The sequence below is a fragment of the Lonchura striata genome, chromosome 21 (genome assembly GCF_050655825.1).
Source record: "Lonchura striata isolate lonStrDom1 chromosome 21, ASM5065582v1, whole genome shotgun sequence".
Taxonomy (NCBI): Eukaryota; Metazoa; Chordata; class Aves; order Passeriformes; family Estrildidae; genus Lonchura; species Lonchura striata.
The window spans coordinates 6,969,625-6,984,185 of record NC_140723.1 but is presented as its reverse complement, the minus strand read 5'-3'; the positions used below and the strand labels follow the sequence as shown (position 1 = coordinate 6,984,185).

Below are 14,561 nucleotides of genomic sequence, written 5' to 3'. Positions count from 1 at the left end.
CAGCGGGGGGTGAGCAGGGGGCACCCGGACCCCCAGCCCGAGGGGGTCTCACAGCCGGTGCCCCCCGTGCCCCTGTGCCCCGTCTCACCGCGCCATGCCACAGCAGCAGCCCCTGGGCGCTGCGCGTCCGCAGCTCCAGCTCGATGGTCTCGGGAGCCTCGGGGGGGCTGCCAGGGGAGGGGGTGATGGGGGGCAGCACCCAAAAACGGGGTGATGCCCTGGGGGGAGTGCAGCACCCCAAAAACGGGGGGGTGCAAAGGGGGGTGGGGTGCAGCACCCGCTTGGGGTGTCCCGTGTCACTCACCCACGAGGGAAGAGGTGCCCAGGAAGGGCCAGGTAGGATCCGTCCTGGAACGCGGCGCTGAACTGCCCGGGGGCGTCTGGGGGAAGATGGGGTGTCAGGGGGGGATGGGAGGAGGGGACCCCACCCCCTCCTGCATTTTGGGGGGAAAAGGGGGAAATGGGTGCAGGGACCCACCGCCACCCCCGCTGCCCTCCTGCCAGTCCTGCTCCAGCTCTGCCAGTGCTGAGCCTGTGGGAGAAGAGGGGGTAAAGGGGGGGACATGTATCCCCTTGGTGTCCCCAGCTGTCCCCCCACCATGTCCCCGGGTGTCTCCAGTTGTTCCAGGTATCTCCAAGTATTCCCCAAGTGTATATCCTCAACAGTGTCCCCAGGTGTCCCCCATATCCCCAGTCAATCCCCAAGGGTCTCCAGGTATCCCCAGGTGTCCCCCCCATGTCTCCAGGTGTCTTCAAATGTCATCATGTGTTCCCAGGCGTCCCTAAGTGACCTTCTCCCATGTCCCCAAGTGTCTCCCCGTGTTCCCAGTTTCCCCCAAGTCCCCACATGTCCCAAAGTGTCCCCAGGTATTTTCAAGTATTCCCCAAGCGTGCATGTCCTTGTGTCCCTGCGTGTCCCAGTGTCTTTCCTTTGTCTTCCAGTGACCTGAGGTTTTCCTCTGTGCCTTCAAGTGTCCCCAGGTGTCCCCCCTGCCCCTCCACATGTTCCCCCTCACTGTGCTGGCAGTGCTCCCTGTGTCCCCAAGGTGTGCCCCCATGTCCCTGTGCTGTCCCCTCACGGTGCTGGCAGCGGGCCCCGGTGTATCCGGGGGGGCAGCGGCAGGAGCCATGGACACAGGAGCCACCGTGCAGGCAGGGCTGGGAGGGGTGACAGCCCTCGGCCTCCTCCTCCTCCTCGTCCTCGCAGCGTGGGCCTGGGGACAGCGGGACACGGTCACTGCGGGTGACGGGTCAGTGTGCACGGCACGCACGGGCACAGACAGGTGTGTGCAGTGAACAGGCATGAACTGTGTGTGCACATGGCACAGGTGTGTGCAGTGAACAGGCGTGAACTGTGTGTGCACGTAGCACAGGTGTGAACTGTGTGCACGTGGCACAGGTGTGTGCAGTGAACAGGCGTGAACTGTGTGTGCACGTGGCACAGGTGTGAACTGTGTGTGCACGTGGCACAGGTGTGTGCACAGCACAGGTATGAACTGTGTGTGTGCACATGGCACAGGTGTGAACTGTGTGCACAGACATGGCACAGGTGTGTGCAGTGAACAGGCGTGAACTGCGTGTGCATAGCGCACACACACACAATGCACACACAGTGCACACACATACACAGGTGCACACCTGCGAGAATGCACATGCAGCACACATGCAGTGCACACACACACATACACACACATGCAGCACACACATGCAGCAATGCACACACGCATACAGACATGTGCAGCACACACACGCAGCAATGCACACGCACTGCACACACACACACGTGCAGCACACGCACTGCACACACGTGTGCAAACGCCCCCATGCCAGCCCCGTGCCCGCTCTCACCGCGGGTCCCGGGCCGGCACGGGGCGCGGTGGCCGCAGGGCCGCACTCCCCGGCTGCGCAGGAAACGCTCCCGCAGCTCCAGGCGCTTCCCGCTGACGGACACCTGTGGGGACACCGCCCGCTGTCACCTGCCACTGCCCACTGTCACCTGCCACCGCCCACTGTCACCCGCCACCAGGGTCACTGCCCGACCGGGACACCAACAGGCCGAGGGGACGCCAGTGAGGGACACCTCTCCAATGAGGGACATCAACAAGGGGACACCAAGACGAGGTGTAGCCAACCCAGTGAGGGACATCAACAAGGGGACACCAAGACGAGGTGTAGCCAACCCAGTGAGGGACATCAACAAGGGGACACCAAGACGAGGTGTAGCCAACCCAGTGAGGGAACCCTCCCAGCCAAGGGGACACCATCAACAGGGTGATTTTCCCCAGGGGACACCAAGAGGGGTCATCCCCCCAACAAGGGGACATCAGTGGGGTCACCTCCCTCCCCACCAAGAGGATCATGTCCCCAGTACGGGGGAATCCCCTCCCCACCTGAGGGGGGTCAGCTGCCCTCCAAGGGGACACAAGGGGGGTCTCACCTCTCCGATGCAGCCGCGGAAGGAGGCGTTGGTGGGGGGCCGCAGGGGGGGCTCGGTGCCCCCCAGGTACAGGGGGCTGCGCAGGTTGAGCCCCTGGCTCTTGCCAGGTGAGGAGCGTTTCACCGGGGCAGCATCGTCCACCACCAGTGTCCCATCCTTGTGAACCCGTTCCGCTGTCACCCAGTGCCACTGGCCCAGGGCCACTGGCTCTGCGCTCCGCAGCACTGCCGGGCCTGTGGGGACAGGGCGTGGTGTTGTGGAGGGCACTGAGGGACAACTAGGGAGACTCACAGACCTGAGATGTGCCCTGGGTGATGCTTGAGGACAAGAGTGACTCCCAAGGACCCCAGTGACATTTGGGGACCCCACTGTGGCTGAGGGACCCCTTTCATGGCAGTGCACCCTGGTAATGCTGTGTCACTCCCTTACTCCCACGGTCCCTGGTGCCACCTGTCCACAGTGCCCCCTGCCCTGTGCCACCCACCTGAGCCCAGCTCGTAGCGGAACTCGAGGTGGCCACCGATCATGGCCAAGGCCACGTAGTCCTCGACAGGGGCAGCTTTGCCGGCACTGAAGAGCAGGAGCCCGTCGGGCGCCAGCGGCAGGAACTCGACCTCCAGCCGCAGCTCGTGGTGCACGTTGGTGAGGGGCGGGTACGAGACGAAGGCTCCCTCCTCATCGAACGATGGCACGTTCACCACCTCACCTGCACATCCCAGTCAGTGCCCAGTGCGGGACCCCACCACCTCAGGGTGGGACCTCCAGCTCCATCTTCAGAGCAACATCCATCCACAGCCTTCATCCGCAAGGTGGGACAACCATCCATCCATCCATGCATCCATCCATCCATCCATGCATCCATCCATCCCCAAGGTGGGAACCCATCATCCATCCCCAGCCTCCATCCCCAACCTCCAACCCCACAGTGAGGCCCAATGTCCAACCCCATGGTGAGACCCAACCTACATTCCCAGGATGGGACACCAGCCTCCATCCCCATGGTGCCCATATTTCCAGGATGGTCTTTATCTCTAGCCAGTGTCCCCAGGGCGGTACCCAGCCACGTCCCCATCTCTGTGGAGTGGTCCCCAATCCTACATCCACTTCACCAGGGCAGTCCCAGCCATGTCCCCATCTTCATGGAATGGTCCCCAATCCTACATCCACTTCACCAGGGCTGTCCCAGCTATGTCCCCATCTCCGTGGAGTGGTCCCCAATCCTACATCCACTTCACCAGCCATGTCTCCATTTCCCTGGGTGGTCTCCACCCCATGCCCATGTCCCAGGATGGTGCCAGCTGTGTCCCTTGTGTCGCTCACCCTCGGTGCACCTCTCCCCAGTCTTGCCCAAGTGGCAGCGGCAGGTGTAGCCCTGCCCGTCTGGCCTGTTGACGCAGGTGGCATCAGGCCCACACGCCTCTGTGGGGTGAGAAGCCATGAGCACCCATCCTGAAGGGACATGGGATGATGTCCCCATGGAGGGAGTGGCGTCACCTACCCGGGTGACAGTGCAAAGCCTGTGAGTACTCGCAGTTGCTGCCAGTGAAGCCGTGGGGACATCGGCAGACGTAGGTGCCAGTCTCGTCGTCCTGGCACACGCCACCGTTCTGGGTGAGGGGTGACATGGGTGTCAGCAGTGGGCAGGGATGGGTGGGCATCACCTCCTCCCTTCCATCCTCACCTGGCACGGCCGGTCCTGGCAGGTGGGACAATTGGTGACACCGTGTGCCTGCAGGTCCATGTCTCCAAAGGCCACCTCTTCCCCTTGGATGCGGAGCTGGCGCACGCAGCCTGTGGGGTGGTGGAGATGGGCAGAACTGTCACATGATGCCCACGTCCCCTCACCCCGGTGCCCCCCAAGACCCCTCACTCACCCATGAAACCCCGGCTGAGCCCCGTCTTCGCCACAGCGCCGATGTCGGGGTACCCCCCCAGGTACAGCTCCTCGTTCAGATCCAGCCCTTGGAACTTCCCCTGCAGGAACACCAGGGTGGGCACCAGCTCCAGCGCCCTGGCCCCACCCCACAGCCCACCCTAAGGTGCTACCTGGGAGGTGCCGTTCACAGCGGGGTGCCCGTCGAGGCCCAGCGAGCCCCAGGTGAGGTTGCGGAGCAGCCGCACCGTGTGGTACTCGCCCAGCCGCAGCGCTGTGGGGTGACGGATGGTGGCCATGCCCGAACCAGCATCAAACCTGATTTTTTGGAGGTACAAGGGGTGTGGGTGTGTGCTGGCACCCGTCTCCCACCTCTCCCATACACCCGCTCATAGGTCTCACCTAAATTCGGGGCGTCCACCCACCAGCCCGAAGGAGATGAAGTCGGCGCCGCTGTTTTTCCGCTGCCCATTGTACAGGAGAAGGCCTGAGGGGTGTCAGAGGATCAGATGGGATGGTCCCCATCCTGAGATGGGGGACACATCCTAGGGGACCTCAAAATCCTCCCAGAATGGAGGAGAAATCCCCCATAAACTGGAGGTCTCAGATTAATAAAGTAGGGCAAGTGGAGCATGAAGGGAGGGGAGGATGAAGGTAGGGAAGGGAGAAGGAAATGATGGAAGGGACACAAAGGGGGACACAAAAGACACTTGGGGCACACAGGCTCACCATCAGCAGCATCAGGTCGGAAGGTGATGAGGATCTCAAACCTCTTGTAGGCGTCCTTGATGGTGGGCAGGGGGAGGAAGGAGCGGGGCGACTGCCCAAAATAGGGGACCACGTGTTCTGCAGGGATGGGAGGGTAAGGAGGAGCAGGGCACACCACCCCCATCCCATCCACCCATCTGTTCCCTCTGTCTGTCCTCACCCTGGACCTTCAGCACGTAGTACGCTGTCTGCTGGCCGCGGTGGTTGGCGGCCACGCAGGTGTAGACGCCGGCATCCTCGGGGCGCACAGCCGGCAGCGTCAGCACATTCCCCTGCACCCTGGCACCTGCCGGCAGCTCTCCCTCCAGCTGTGGCACAGCAGAGGGGGGTCAGCCCCCACAAGCAGCCCCCACATCCCCTGCCATCCCCCACCCCTCCGTTGTACCTTGCTCCAGGTGATCTCTGGCACTGGGAAGCCAGATGCCAAGCACGGCAAAACGGCTGCCGATCCGAGGGACACCTCCTTCACCTCCGGCTGCCCGGCGATTTGAGGAGCGGCTGGGGACGCACGGAGGTGTCACCAGCCTGCGGCGACACGGTGTGCGTCCCCACCGCTGCGTCCCCGTGCTCACCTTGCACGTGGAGGATGACGTGGGACTGGACGGTGCCCACGGCGTTGGTGGCGGTGCAGCGATACTGCCCGGCGTCAGCCCGCTCCACCTGCTCGATGGTGAGGGTGCCGGCACGGACCTGCACCCCGGGGCGGATGCGGCCCCCCACTTTGCTCCAGGTGACGTGGGGACGGGGTTCCCCCAAGCCCAGGCACTCCAACTCCACGGTTGTCCCTGCCAGTACTGTCTGCACTGCGGTCCGGATGTTGATCAAGGCCCTGGGGAGAGCTGGGGGGACAGTGGGGATTTGGGGTGAACCCCTGGCACAGGGAGGCATCGCAGTCTGGCACTGGAGTGGTAGATAGGGAGAAACGGGGTTCCTGAGGGGATGTGGGATAATTGTGGTGGCTGTAGAAAGGAGGAGAGGCCAGAGGTGTTGGGAGTCCTCGTGAGCATGGTGAGACATGGGGACTAGCACGGTGGTCATGGGTGTGGGAAGAGACAGGGGGCACTGGGGTGTCCATGGGTGTGAAGAGTGACTGATTGTGTCAGGATGTCCACAGGCATGGAGAAGGGTGGGAGGTATTGGGGTGCCTGTAGGCTTGAGGAGAGATTTCGGGTCACTATGGGCATTGGGGGCTATCAGAGCACCTGTGTGTGTAGGGAAATGGAAGGTGCTGGGGGGTCCCTCGGTGCAGGGACATGGGGGTCCTGGGGTGCCTTTGGTGGTGGGGAACAGGTCAGGGGGTGGACATGTCCCCTGGTGCTGGGGTGATGCTCCTACCCTGGACAGTGAGGGTGGCCCTGTCCTCCGCCTGTCCGCCCAGGGCACTGGCCCGGCACACATACACGCCCTGTGCCCCCGTCACCAGCTCCGGCATCCTGTGGGGACACAGCCAGGATGAGGGACCCCACGGGGGACAGTGCGGGGGTCCCACCTCCTGTGGGGGTCCCGGTCCCATGTTCCTTACCTCAGCACCCCATCCCGCACGCTGTGGGTGGGGGGCAGCTCCCCACCTTCCTTCAGCCACTCCACACGGGCACGGGGATCCCCGGAGACAGAGCAGGCGAATTCAGCAGTGCCACCCACCCCCTTGACGAGGCTCCCTGGTGTCACCCGCACCACCAAGGGACCACCAGCGACGTCCCCACCTTCACCAGCGTCACCTGGAAGGATGCAGAACCCCAGTGGTACCCAGGAACACCAGGATAAGCAGGGTGGGATGCAGAGCCCCAACGGCATCACCCACGGGGATGTGGAGCCCCAGCGGTACCCGTCAGCACCGGCATCGCCTGGGCAGGAGGCAGAACTCCGAGGGCACCGGCAGCAGTGCCACCACCCAACGTGGAGCACCAACGGTACCCAGGGATGGGCTCACCGTGAACAGCCACACGGGCGAAGGCCTCGGCGGTGCCGACGCGGTTGGCGACGAGGCAGCGGTAGGTGCCGGCGTCGGCAGGGGCCGCGGGGCTGAGGCGGAGGAGGCCGGCGCGGTGGGCCACGCGTGCCGACAGGCTGCCGTTCACCTTGTCCCAGGTGTAGTGCAGCGGGGGGGTGCCGTGGGCCAGGCACTGCACCTGCAACGCGTCACCCACCCGCACCGCCGCATCCTCCGGGAGGATGGTGGCATATGGAGGTGCTGTGGGATGGGAGGAGCTGTCAGCCATGATGGGGCCAGGAATGGGTCAGCGGGGCAAGGAGGGTGTCGGTGAGGGGTGTAGGGGGTGATGGAGATGGACATGTGTTGGGATGGATGAGAGTTGGATGGATCCATGAGGAAGAGGTGGATAGAGGACTGAGAGGAGATGGAGATGTGGATGGCTAGGATGGCCAGGAGTGATGGATGAATCCACCAGGAAGGAAGGGATGGATGGGTGGATGGATGGGTGGATGGATGGATGGATGGATGGATGGATGGATGGATGATGGATGGATGGATGGATAGATGGATGGGTGGATGGATGGATGGGTGGATGGATGGATGGGTGGGTGGATGGATGGATGGATGGATGGGTGGATGGATGATGGATGGATGGATGGATGGATGGATGGATGGATGGATGGGTGGGTGGATGGATGATGGATGGATGGATGGATGGATGGATGGATGGATGGTGGATGGATGGATGGATAGATGGATGATGGATGGATGGGTGGGTGGATGGATGGATGATGGATGGATGGATGGGTGGATGGATGGATGGATGGATGGATGGTGGATGGGTGGATGGGTGGATGATTGGAGAGTCTGAGAGGAGATGGCAAGCTGTGTGTGTGCTGGGATGGGTGAGATGGATGATGCACACGGAAAAGGTGGATGTGGGAGACAGGAAATAAGGAGTTGGATGTGAGCTGGAAGGATTGAATGATGGATGAATGTATTAGAAAGGCACGGATGGATACATTTGAGGGGAGATTGAGAAACAAGTGTATACTGGGATGGATCACATGGATGGATGCACAAAGAAGAGATGGATAGAAGAGTTAGGAGATGGATATGAGCTGGGATGGTCGAGTGATGGATGAATCCACAAGGAAGAGGTAGGTATGTGGGTGGGTGGATCAATGACTGGCAGAGTTTGAGGGCAGATGGTGAGTTGGGCATGTGCTGGGACGGATGAGATGGATGATGCACTAGGAAGGGATGGATGGAAGAGTGTGAGAGGAGATGGAGAGATGGCATGTGCTAAGATGAACAAGAGATGGGTGGATGCACAAGGATGAGATGCATGGAGGGGTGCGAGAGGAAACAGAGAGAGGAATGTTAGCTGGAGTGGGTGAGCAATGGATGAGTCCACCAGGAAGGGATGGATGGAGGGTGTGAGAAGAGATGGAGAGATGGATGTGAGCTATGATGGATGAGGGATGGGTGAATTCACAAGGACAAAATGCATGGAAGAGCAAGAAGACAGGGAGATGGGTGCATGCTAAAATTGATGAGTCCACAAGGAAAACACAGATGGAGAGGTCTGAGCAGAGATGGAGAGATGGACATGAGCTGTGATGGATGAGTGAAGGGTGAATCCTCAAGGAAGAAAGGGATGTTAGAGGAAGGAGATATAGAGATGGGTGTGTGCTGGAGATGAATGAGATGGATGGATCCACGATGAAAAGATGGAAGGAGAGATATGAACAGAGATAGAGAGATGGGCTTGAGCTGGGATGGATGAGCCATGGAAGGATCCACGATGAATGGTTAGATGGATGAATGAGAGAGCAGAAGTGGAGAGGGACATGCACAGGGATAGGACAAGCAGGTGGACACACCCATGGGAAGGGTTGGTGACAGAGCTTGAGAGGAGGAGGATGAGTGCTGCAACGGAGTGAGGATGGTCTCATGGGGAAGGGCTGGATGTAAGGGTGGAGGCGGCCAGAGGAAGGACGGGTGATGGCCACAGCAGAGGTGGCAGCAGGAACATGTGGACACCCCAGCCCCCTGCTGTTCCCTTCTTACTCTCTACATCGAGGGTGACAAAGACTTCGGTGGAACCGACGGGGCTGCTGGCGTTGCAGATGTACTGGCCCGAGTCCTGCTGCGCGGCACGAGGGATGACCAGGCTGCCGTTCACCACGCGGTGCTGCCAGGGCAGGGGTGCCCGCAGCTTCGACCACTCGATCCGGGGCACTGGGTCACCTACGACCACACCGTGCCCATCACCCTGGTGTCAGGTACTGCTCAGAACATCCCTTCTCCACCACTGTCCTCCAGGCTCCCCATACCTCTGGCCACGCAGTGCAGTGTGGCGGTGTCCCCAGCCACCACGGTGACGGTGGACGGTGCGGTGACCTCGGGGGCCCCGGGGTGCTGCTGCGCTGACTCCACGCTGACGTCCACCCGTGCCTGTGCCGAGCCCAGGGCGCTGTGCGCCGTGCACACGTAGGTCCCGGCGTGCTCCGGCTTGGCTGGTGAGAGCTGGGGAGGACAGGGTGGGGATGAGCACCAGGCACTCCCGGGTGCCCCGTGGCGCCCCTGGGTGCTCCCTCACCTGCAGGATGGCCTGGCTGTCCATGTGCAGCAGCGTCTGGTGCTCCACCTTCTGCCGGGAGCCCAGCCGGCTCCAGCGCACCAGCGGCCGTGGCTCGCCGCGGCCCAGGCACTCCAGGCTCAGGGATTTGCCCTCCTTCACTGTCACAGGGCCTGGTGGCATCACTGACACTGTGGGGGCACCTGGAGAAGGAGGAGGGCATTGTGGTGGGGATTAGGACACCACCATGAAGGGCAGCTGGAAGGTGCCCATAGGGGCACCCATCACTCTGGGAGCATTGGGAGCATGGGAGGAAATAAGCATGAGTGTGGGGATGGGGACACAACATCTCAGGAGCTTCTGAAGCCCATGGAGGACATCTGCAACTGGGATGGGGACATCACAGCTCCTAGGGGCCCCTGGAAGGACACCAGCATGGGGACATGGGCACCACCACTCCAGGAGCACCTGAAGCATAGAAAGGAGATGGGGATAGGGACACCATCACCCCAGTGCTATCTGGATGACATGGAGGACACCAGCATGGTAACAGGAAGACCATCCTGAGGGCACTTGGAGCACATGCAGGACATGGGGATGGGGACACATGTGCCCTGAGGACACCTGGAGCAGATGGAGGGACAGGTTCACCATGGCCACCTCATACCTTGCACCACGAGGTTGACGACGCTGCTGGCGACGCCGAAGCGGTTGGAGGCCACGCAGTGGTAGGCGCCCTGGTTGCTCACGTGGGCACCGGTGATGGAGATGACTGAGCCATTGGCACTGATCTTCACATTGTCTGGGCAGGGAGGAGCCATCAGCACCAGGGCCACCCTGGGGACCATGCCAGGACCACTCTGGGGACCACCATACCTTGGAAGTGTTGGCCAGGCCCCATACGCCAAGTGATGTTGACAGGCCGGGCGCCATCGTGGACACGGCACTTGAAGGTGGCATCTTCACCTGGTGCCACCGCCATGCTGTGCGGGTCGATGGAGATGATGGGGCTCTGCAAACCTGTGGGGACAAAGGCACAGAGAGGCCATGAGGTCACTCACATCACCCATCTCCCCTCAGCATCCTCCCTCACCCTGTGGCCGCACTCACGGTAGCTGGAGCTGTCACGGGAGGTGACAGTGACAGAGACAATGGCCTCGCGGGAGGCACTGCCCGTGTCAGCCCGGCACACGTACTCTCCCGAATCAGCCACCGAGAGCTGTGACAGCCGCAGCCGGGACCCCGAAATCTGGCGACGTAACAGAAGGTGGTGGCATCACCCCTCCACGCACAGCAACCATCGTTCCCCACCCCACCGGTGTCCCAAGCTACCTGGTGCTTGGCTGGGAGGGCCCCACCGCGCTTGTACCAGGTGATGGTGGCCTGTCCCTGGCCGGCCACCACACAGTCCAGGTCCAGGGTCTGTCCCTCGGTGACAGAGGATGCTGAGGACTCAATGCGGATGGGTGGCGTGATGCTGGTGGCTGCATGGGCAGGGTAGAGGGTGAATGGCCCCAGTGGTCCCTGACACCAGTAGGAACCTGTCCCCTGGAGGGTGGCACTTACAGTGGGGTGGGTTGTCTCCGTCATCGATGGTGACGATGAGGGACGTCTCCTGCGTGATGCCGCCTGATGTCACCCGGCACACGTACTCCCCCGAATCGGCTGCTGTCACCTGGGGGATGCGCAGGCGAGTGCCTGACACCTGGAGGGAACAGTTAGGGGACAAGTCAGCACCACGGAGCAGGGGAAGGGACAAATTCAGAGTGACTCTCCCCTGTCCCCTACCTGGTGGCCAACAGGCAGGGAGCCACCACGCTTGTACCATGTCACGGTGGTGGGGCCGGACCCTGCCACCACGCAGTTGAGGTCCAGGGTCTGTCCCTCAGCAATGGCCGAGGACAAGGACTCGATGCGGAGGGGCTGGGAGATGCCAGAGGCTGAGAGAGGACAGGGAAAGGGAACGTTTATCACCAAGGTGACACCCGACTGTCCCCAAGCGCTGCCCGCTCTCACACTCACTGTAATAGCTGTCGGCACTGCTGGGCACTGTGACAATGACAGATGCCTCCTGCGTGACAGTCCCCAGGGTCACCCGGCACACGTACTCCCCTGAATCGGCCACTGCCACTTGGGCAAGGCGCAGGCGGGTCCCTGCCACCTGGGGACATGACAAATTGGGGACACATCAGTACCTGATGTGGGTTGTGGCCTGCAGGGCAAAGCCACCTCCCCCATGTCCCACCTGGCTGTTTGGTGGCAGAGCTCCCCCGCGCCGGTACCAGGTGACATGGGGATGACCCTGTCCTGCCACCATGCAGTTGAGATCCAGCGTCTGTCCCTCGGTAACAGCAGCGGAGGAGGTCTCGATCCTCACTGGTGGTGTGACACCGACGGCTGGGGGTGGCAGGAGAGTCCATGGGGTCACCACTGTGTCCTCACCATGTCCCTATGTCACCTCTCACCCATCTCAGTACCATAAGAGGAGCCAGCGCCAGTCTGGATGGTGACGATGAGGGATGTCTCATGTGTGACACTGCCTGATGTCACCCGGCACACGTACTCCCCTGAATCAGCTGCTGTCACCTGGGGGATGCGCAGGCGGGTGCCCGACACCTGGAGAGGTGACACATGTGAGAATGGGGACATAAACCCCTCAACACCACCAAAAATCCCTTTTCCACCCCAAAATGCTTCTCAGTGTCCCCCACCTGGTGCTTGGCTGGGAGGGGCCCCCCACGCTTGTACCAGGTGACAGTGGCCTGTCCCTGCCCGGCCACGATGCAGTTGAGGTCCAGGGTCTGTCCCTCGGCCACGGAGGACGATGAGGACTCGATGCGCACTGGAGGGGTGACACCAGCGGCTGGAGACAGAGACAGGAGGGTCACCCTAAGGACTGCGGCACTGCCCCCCAGTCCTCAGCCACCTCCTCCTGTCCCCACTCACAGTAGGCACTGGCACTGCTGGGCTGGATGGTCACCATGATGGAGATCTCCTTGGTGGTGGCCCCGCTGGTCACCCGGCACACGTACTCGCCCGAGTCGGCCGCTGTCACCTGCAGCAGCCTCAGCCGGGAGCCAGACACCTGTGGGGAGGGACACAGGGGTCACAGGGACCATCAGCTTTGGCAAGGGGTCGTCTGGGATTGCACAAGGCCACTTGAGCTTGCACAAGGCCACTTTGGGCTTGAACGGGCCACCTGGACTTATACGGGGCCATTTGGGCTTCCTTGTGGTCACTTGGTCTTCCATGGGGTCATTCACGCTTCCACAGTCACAGGGCCATCTGGGCCTGCCCAGGACCAGCCAGCCTTGCATGGGGTCATCAGGACTTGCATGGGGTCCCCAGGACTTGGATGGGCACCTGGTCTTGCCCAGAGCTGTATGTCATCCCTATCTTCCCCACTTGGTGACATCCCCTCTCCGTGTCCCCTACCTGGTGCTTGGCTGGGAGGGTCCCCCCACGCTTGTACCAGGTGACAGTGGCCTGTGCAGGGCTGGCAATGACACAGTTCAGGTCCAGGGTCTGTCCCTCAGTCACGGGGGATGACAGGGACGAGGACTCGATGCGCAGTGGGGTGTTGCTGCCTGGGGCTGGGGACCAAGATGGGTTAGAGACTGTGACCACCACCGTGTGTGTGACCTGCCCAGGGACACTGGGAGCAGTGTCAGCCCCCAGTGGGAAACCTCCCGTGTTCTCTGTCCCCACTCACAGTAGGCACTGGCACTGCTGGGCTGGATGGTCACCATGATGGAGGTTTCCTTGGTGGTGGCCCCGCTGGTCACCCGGCACACGTACTCGCCCGAGTCGGCCGCTGTCACCTGCAGCAGCCGCAGCCGGGAGCCAGACACCTGTGGGGAGGGACAGGGGGGTTACTGGGGACACTTGGGCTTCCATGGGGCCATGTGGACTTGAATGGGACCACCAGGGCTTAAATGGGGACACCTAACCTTTCATGGACTTAAATGAGCTATATGGACTTCCATAGGTCACCTAATTTTTCATGGCCCACCAGGGCTTGCATGGGGTTTCCTGGTCTTGTATGGGGTCATCTGGCCTTATAGGGGCCACCTGGGCTTCCATGAGACCATCTGCATTCACACAGGTCACCTAGGCTTGCCCAGGGCCAGCCGGCCTTGCATGGGCCAACAGGACTTGGATGGGCCACCTAGGCTTCCCCAGAGCTGTTGGTCAGCTCCATCCACCCCCTTTGGTGACGTCCCCTCTCCGTGTCCCCTACCTGGTGCTTGGCTGGGAGGGTCCCCCCACGCTTGTACCAGGTGACAGTGGCCTGTGTGGGGCTGGCAATGACACAGTTCAGGTCCAGGGTCTGTCCCTCGACCACGGCAGAGGACGGGGAGTCGATGCGCAGGGGAGTCGTGTTGCCTGGGGCTGGGGACCGAGACAGGAGGGTGACACCAGTGACCACAGCAGGGCCTCGCCAGTATGGGCACCTGAGCCACGGCTCAGTGCTGTGACACATGAGGACTCCCCGCTGGCACTGCCACCCACCCCCTGTCCCCACTCACAATAGGCACCGGCACTGCTGGGCTGGATGGTCACCATGACCGCGCTCTCCTTGGTGGTGGCCCCGCTGGTCACCCGGCACACGTACTCGCCCGAGTCGGCTGTTGTCACCTGCAGCAGCCGCAGCCGGGAGCCGGACACCTGTGGGGAGGGGACACAAGGGCCACCAGGGCCACCTGGGCTTGCACAGGGCCGTGCATCGACCCCAGCCACCCTTCACAACATCACTGCATCCCCTACCTGGTGCTTGGCTGGGAGGGGCCCCCCGCGCTTGTACCAGGTGACAGTGGCCTGTCCCTGCCCGGCCACGATGCAGTTGAGGTCCAGGGTCTGTCCCTCGGCCACAGTGGATGAGGATGCCTCGATCCGGACAGGGACACCTGAAGCTGGTGGTCCTGCAGGGGAGGACAGAGCAGCTGTGACCGTCTGTTGGAACCAG

At 62.0% G+C, this 14,561-nt stretch overlaps 1 protein-coding gene across 7 annotated transcripts in view; it reads right to left on the bottom strand.

Annotated features, from left to right (window-relative positions):
* HSPG2 (heparan sulfate proteoglycan 2) overlaps window positions 1–14,561 on the bottom strand; it is a 44,162-nt gene that overhangs the window by 1,741 nt on the left and 27,860 nt on the right. For 4 of the 7 annotated variants that reach the window (XM_085558415.1, XM_085558416.1, XM_077788175.2 and 1 more), the window contains 39 exons: window positions 14,363–14,517; window positions 14,125–14,263; window positions 13,836–13,987; window positions 13,308–13,446; window positions 13,031–13,188; window positions 12,542–12,680; window positions 12,307–12,458; window positions 12,073–12,211; window positions 11,841–11,992; window positions 11,618–11,756; window positions 11,384–11,535; window positions 11,162–11,300; window positions 10,928–11,079; window positions 10,706–10,844; window positions 10,472–10,615; window positions 10,263–10,397; window positions 9,617–9,798; window positions 9,351–9,543; window positions 9,085–9,264; window positions 7,009–7,269; window positions 6,601–6,796; window positions 6,414–6,511; window positions 5,651–5,917; window positions 5,464–5,576; window positions 5,239–5,386; window positions 5,040–5,156; window positions 4,713–4,797; window positions 4,484–4,628; window positions 4,312–4,411; window positions 4,119–4,228; window positions 3,936–4,044; window positions 3,758–3,856; window positions 2,922–3,143; window positions 2,438–2,670; window positions 1,849–1,951; window positions 1,080–1,214; window positions 479–532; window positions 305–380; window positions 89–167 (listed from right to left, as the gene is read on the bottom strand). In XM_085558415.1, the coding sequence (XP_085414541.1) occupies window positions 89–167; window positions 305–380; window positions 479–532; window positions 1,080–1,214; window positions 1,849–1,951; window positions 2,438–2,670; window positions 2,922–3,143; window positions 3,758–3,856; window positions 3,936–4,044; window positions 4,119–4,228; window positions 4,312–4,411; window positions 4,484–4,628; window positions 4,713–4,797; window positions 5,040–5,156; window positions 5,239–5,386; window positions 5,464–5,576; window positions 5,651–5,917; window positions 6,414–6,511; window positions 6,601–6,796; window positions 7,009–7,269; window positions 9,085–9,264; window positions 9,351–9,543; window positions 9,617–9,798; window positions 10,263–10,397; window positions 10,472–10,615; window positions 10,706–10,844; window positions 10,928–11,079; window positions 11,162–11,300; window positions 11,384–11,535; window positions 11,618–11,756; window positions 11,841–11,992; window positions 12,073–12,211; window positions 12,307–12,458; window positions 12,542–12,680; window positions 13,031–13,188; window positions 13,308–13,446; window positions 13,836–13,987; window positions 14,125–14,263; window positions 14,363–14,517 (5,630 nt within the window). The remainder of the gene's footprint in view (window positions 1–88; window positions 168–304; window positions 381–478; window positions 533–1,079; window positions 1,215–1,848; window positions 1,952–2,437; window positions 2,671–2,921; window positions 3,144–3,757; window positions 3,857–3,935; window positions 4,045–4,118; window positions 4,229–4,311; window positions 4,412–4,483; window positions 4,629–4,712; window positions 4,798–5,039; window positions 5,157–5,238; window positions 5,387–5,463; window positions 5,577–5,650; window positions 5,918–6,413; window positions 6,512–6,600; window positions 6,797–7,008; window positions 7,270–9,084; window positions 9,265–9,350; window positions 9,544–9,616; window positions 9,799–10,262; window positions 10,398–10,471; window positions 10,616–10,705; window positions 10,845–10,927; window positions 11,080–11,161; window positions 11,301–11,383; window positions 11,536–11,617; window positions 11,757–11,840; window positions 11,993–12,072; window positions 12,212–12,306; window positions 12,459–12,541; window positions 12,681–13,030; window positions 13,189–13,307; window positions 13,447–13,835; window positions 13,988–14,124; window positions 14,264–14,362; window positions 14,518–14,561) is intronic. The other 3 variants (XM_085558418.1, XM_085558419.1, XM_085558420.1) reach the window with 2 other exon arrangements.